The 5,782-nt window shown below is 32.4% G+C and overlaps 1 protein-coding gene across 3 annotated transcripts in view; it reads left to right on the top strand.

Moving 5' to 3' along the window:
- Positions 1–5,782, top strand: part of LOC106471860 (sodium-independent sulfate anion transporter-like) — a 68,511-nt gene that overhangs the window by 27,070 nt on the left and 35,659 nt on the right. For all 3 annotated transcript variants that reach the window (XM_022400473.1, XM_013932484.2, XM_022400474.1), the window contains 3 exons: positions 195–255; positions 864–919; positions 4,447–4,587. In XM_022400473.1, coding sequence (XP_022256181.1) covers positions 195–255; positions 864–919; positions 4,447–4,587 — 258 coding nt within the window. The remainder of the gene's footprint in view (positions 1–194; positions 256–863; positions 920–4,446; positions 4,588–5,782) is intronic.

The raw sequence follows: 5,782 nt of genomic DNA, 5'->3' as shown, positions 1-5,782 counted from the left end.
GGTCTTATATACAAGAATACTGCACATCTAGTAAACACTCGAGCATTCACGAACCTTCGAGAATATCATGGTATGTTACTAGCATCAGGTGACTACCGCTGTCGTAACAATACCATAATGAGTCTTATTTTGTATATGTAAGTTGAGCTGTAAAACATGCCCTATTTTAAGTACGTTTTTTTTACTGTTAACAGGTGTGTGTAATGTGGTAGGGTCTTTTGTCTCAGCCTATCCTGCAACTGGAAGTTTTTCAAGGTAATGTCTTACATTATGAACAATTACAATTTTGTATATTACTTTATAAGAAAATAATCTATTCTTTTGATAATGATATGAGTTCTTTATAAAAGAAAGTAATTCACTTGTTTAAAAATGTTCATATTGTTAATTATGATGTTCGTATGGTTTAGATTCTCATGTTATGATGTAATATTGTGTTTACAGTATCCATTGAGATGTATGTCATTTACACCAATACCTTTCCATTAAAAATCTTAAGAGAAGTTTCTCTTTTTCTAAACGTGTGAAGTTTAAATAATATTCCAGTGATAATAAATCCCATAACATATTACAGAAAGATTAAGATATCCACTCAGTATTCATGACTGAAAACTGTTGCATTGTATTATAAAATATAGTGTTCTGTAGTTTAAGAATTTATTGAATAGTAATATTTAGTGTTAGAAGTTATTAATATTTCCATGTCACTAAGGAAAGCAATCTTGCAAGAAACATCTTTAATGTTAATATTATTGGATGTTATTTATTAAACAAACAAGTGTTTGATTATCAGATTTTATGTCTTGTTTTCTCTGCATCCTTTATTTCCTGTGATATTCAGTTTTTCAAACCTGATTTTTTAGAACTGCAATAAATAACAATAGTGGAGTGAGAACCCCACTTGGAGGTTTGTTCACAGGTAAGATTTTATGAAAATGTTGACTTTTTAAGGTCTCCAGTATATATATTAACTTTGAAAAACATACATTTCAGATTATGCAACAAATGGAATAATAATGTAAGAAAATAAAATTTGATTTATTTATTTAATTTCTGTAGTGCATATTGGAATATATGCAACATATTAATAAATAAACTTATGTAATGATTGTATATAGTTACGCTGAATATGTAATGTTGCCTATTTCTAGAATTAACATATTTTTCTTCTTTTAATTTTTTTTCCAAAAATATTACCTTTTCTTAATATTTTAACATTTAGCAATTATTACAGTTTTTCTTACCTTCCAAGATACTTCATTGATAATGTATGTTATCCTAGTGATAAGACTTTTAATGTACAGTTTGTAATAAACTTGTGTTTGTTCCTTAAACATTAGTATTCATTCTTTGATAGGAAAGCAGTGAGGCACAAGATTTGAATATTATGATTATTTGGATACAAATTGAAATTAAGGTATTGTTTAGAAATAAAAATCCCGTAAAACATGAGTAAATCCAAATATTATATTTGTTCTTGTAACAATTACTTTGTATAAAGCTCATATTACTCATATCTTGGCTCACAATCTGCAGGTTTCAAGTTTGAACACCACAGATCACAATCTGCAGGTTTCTAGTCTGAATACCACGGTTCACAATCTGCAGGTTGCAAGTTTGAATACCACGGTTCACAATCTGCAGGTTGCAAGTTTGAATACTACGGTTCACAATCTGCAGGTTGCAAGTGTGAACACCACGGTTCAAAATCTGCAGGTTTCAAGTCTGAATACCACGGTTCACAATCTGCAGGTTGCAAGTTTGAATACTACGGTTCACAATCTGCAGGTTGCAAGTGTGAACAACATGGTTCATAATCTGCAGGTTTCAAGTCTGAATACCACGGTTCACAACCTGCAGGTTGCAAATTTGAATACTACGGTTCACAATCTGCAGATTGCAAGTGTGAACAACATGGTTCACAATCTGTAGGTTTCAAGTCTGAATACCATGGTTCACAATCTGCAGGTTTCAAGTCTGAATACCACGGTTCACAGTCTGCAGGTTGCAAGTGTGAAAAACATGGTTCACAATCTGCAGGTTTCAAGTCTGAATACTATGGTTCACAATCTGTAAGTTTCAAGTCTGAATACCATGGTTCACAATCTGTAGGTTTCAAGTCTGAATACCGTGGTTCACAATCTGCAGGTTGCAAGTTTTAACACGTGGTTCACAATCTGCAGGTTGCAAGTTTGAATACCATGGTTCACAATCTGCAGGTTGCAAGTTTGAATACCATGGTTCATAATCTGCAGGTTGCAAGTTTGAAAACCATGTCTCACAATCTGTAGGTTGCAAGTTTGAATACCATCACCAAACATGCTGCCCCTCTCAGCCATTGAGGGGTCAATCACACTTTTTGTTGTCAAAAGAGTAGCTCAGAAGTTGGCAGTGGCTGTTGTTGAGTAGCTGCCTTCCCTCTATAATATCACTTCTAAGTTATCTACGGCTAGAGATAATGGTGCATATAAACAAATGAAACAAACTAAATCAGAATCAAGATTTCTCTAAATTCTCATAAATATTTTATTTGGATAAAATGGAAATATAGTATAATTCTTTGTGTTTAAACAAAATTCATGAATTAATTTTAGTGTATTGATTTTTTTTACACATTTATGTTATATTTTAATATCTAAATCTTTAATAACTTCAAAGCACGTGATTTTCTTTCCAAATGTTAAATAATTATATAAAGGATTTCTAATACACCAATTTTTCATTATGAACAATACCATAACAGGTTACATCCATGGTTTTTATAATGTGTTGAATCTACTGATATAGGACAGGTTACATCCATGGTGTTTGTATTATCTTGAATCTAATGATATATAGCATGTTACATCCATAGTGTTCATATTATGTTGTATCTCCTGATATAGAAGGTGTTACATCCTTGATGTTTATAATATATTGAATCTACTGATATACAAGGTGTTACATCCATGGTGTTTATATTATCTTGAATCTACTGATATAGAAGGTGTTACATCCTTGATGTTTATAATGTGTTGAATCTACTGATATAGAACAGGTTACATCCATGGTGTTTGTATTATCTTGAATCTAGTGATATATAGCATGTTAAATCCATAGTGTTTATATTATGTTGAATCTACTGATATAGAAGGTGTTACATCCTTGATGTTTATAATATCTTAAATCTACTGATATAGAACAGGTTACATCCATGGTGTTTGTATTATCTTGAATCTAGTGATATATAGCATGTTACATCCATAGTGTTTATATTATGTTGAATCTCCTGATATAGAAGATGTTACATCCTTGATGTTTATAATATCTTGAATCTACTGATATAGAACAGGTTACATCCATGGTGTTTATATTATCTTGAATCTACTGATACAGAAGGTGTTACATCCTTGATGTTTATAATATATTGAATCTACTGATATAGAACAGATTACATCAATGTTCTTTATAATATCTTGAATCTACTGACATAGAACAGGTTACATCAATGTTCTTTATAATATCTTGAATCTACTGACATAGAACAGGTTACATCAATGTTCTTTATAATATCTTGAATCTACTGACATAGAACAGGTTACATCCATGTTGTTTATAATACGTTGAATCTTCTCTGTTGATATCAAAATATAATCAGAGCATTTATGATGATGATGAAGAATTGTAAGAACTTAATTTGTACTTATTATTTACAATTGAATATGAGCTTCAGAGATTATGTAGATGTACTTGTATGAAGGGCAAGACTTACAGTGTTTATCTTGGGTTGTTATTAGTGGATTCAGTCAAAACAGAGAATACATATATTCTTAGCATTGGTAGAAGTAAAAACTAATAAACTGAAGCTGCAAACTAGGTTTAATCTGATGAATGAGATTTTCATCTAAAGATGCAAACTAGGCTCAATCTTATGAATGAGATTTTCATCTAAAGATGCAAACTAGGCTCAATCTTATGAATGAGATTTTCATCTAAAGATGCAAACTAGGTTCAATATTATGATTGAGATTTTCATCTAAAGATTCAAACTGGGTTCAATCTGATGAATGAGATTTTCATCTAAAGATGCAAACTGTGTTCGACCTGATTAACAAGATTTTCATCTAAAGATGCAAACTGGGTTCGACCTGATGAATGAGATTTTCATCTTAAGATGCAAACTAGGTTCAATCTGATGAATTTATCTTTAATTTAAAAGTATAAATGACATTCTGATTAAGTTTCATGGTTTTCATCTAAAGACGTAAACTAAGTTCAATCTGATAAGTATTTTCTTATCTGAAGATTCAAACTAGGTTCAACCTGACAAAGTTCATTTTGACCTAGAAGGCAGTCAGTCAGGTCGTATAATGATAAATGTTAAATATTTGATGTATGTGGTGTGGCTGTTACATTTTTTTGAAGATTTCTATTGGGAGTTATATAGATAGATTTCTTTTGTTGTAGGTGTAATTGTGATCCTTGCCCTTGCTGAACTGGCTCCTTTCTTCAAGTACATTCCCAGTGCTGCACTGAGTGCCATAATATTTACAGCTGTCCTCTATATGGTCCACTATGAGGATGTGCTACTCATGTGGAAAACCAACAGTAGGTGTTACCCTGTTGCACTTTTCATTATAATAAGATTCTTATATGAATTGTGTATTATAATTAGGGGATTTTTAACTATGATTACATTTTCAATCTAAAACCAGATTAGCTATCCTTTGTAAAATGGTACATGAAATGTATAGCTAAATCCAGATTGGCTATCCTTTGTAAAGTAGCATATGAAACATAAAACTAAATCCAGATTGGCTATCCTATGTAAAGTAGTACATGAAACGTAAAGCTAAAACCAGATTGGCTATCCTTTGTAAAGTAGTACATGAAACGTAAAGCTAAGACCAGATTGGCTATCCTTTGTAAAGAAGTACATGAAACGTAAAGCTAAGACCAGATTGGCTATCCTTTGCAAGTAGTACATGAAACGTAAAGCTAAGACCAGATTGGCTATCCTTTGTAAAGTAGTATATGAAACATAAAACTAAAACCAGATTGGCTATCCTATGTAAAGTAGTACATGAAATGTAAAGCTAAGACCAGGTTGGCTATAATTTGTAAAGTAGTACATGAAACGTAAAGCTAAGAGGAGGTTGGCTATAATTTGTAAAGTAGTACATGAAATGTAAAGCTAAGACCAGATTGGCTATCCTTTGTAAAGTAGCACATGAAACATAAAGCTAAGACCAGATTGGCTATCCTTTGTAAAGTAGTACTTGAAACGTAAAGTTAAAACCAGATTAGCTATCCTTTGTAAAGTAGTACATGAAACATAAAGCAAAGACCAGATTGGCTATCCTTTGTAAAGTAGTACATGAAACGTAAAGCAATGACCAGATTGGCTGTCCTTTGTAAAGTAGTGTTATGACAGTGGGGGTCACGTGACGAGTATTCTAGAAGATTCGCTAGTGTGTTACGACAGCGGGGTCTTAGAAGTTTCTAGAACAGGCAGTATTATCGTATATAAGTGCGCTAGACAGTAAGAGAGACAGACGGAGTCGAAGCAGTAGTGGAGACAGAGACGTAGCGGAGACGAAGCAGGCAGAGAGAAAGAAAGACGGCGATTATGGTTGGTGGGAACTGAGGATAGCAGACACAGAGATCGGAACTATAGTTGGCGGGGATGGACAATTAAGTCTAAGCACGATAGAAAGTGAGTGAATTGTTGTGAATTGTGTGTGTAACTGTAAAAATTAAGTGCATTACAAAGTTGTATTGAGGAAGAATAAACAAGTTTTAT

The sequence above is a fragment of the Limulus polyphemus genome, unplaced genomic scaffold (genome assembly GCF_000517525.1).
Source record: "Limulus polyphemus unplaced genomic scaffold, Limulus_polyphemus-2.1.2 Scaffold4909, whole genome shotgun sequence".
In the NCBI taxonomy this organism is placed as follows: domain Eukaryota; kingdom Metazoa; phylum Arthropoda; class Merostomata; order Xiphosura; family Limulidae; genus Limulus; species Limulus polyphemus.
The sequence above is the reverse complement of the archived record's forward strand: the minus strand, read 5'-3'. Positions and strand labels throughout refer to the sequence as shown.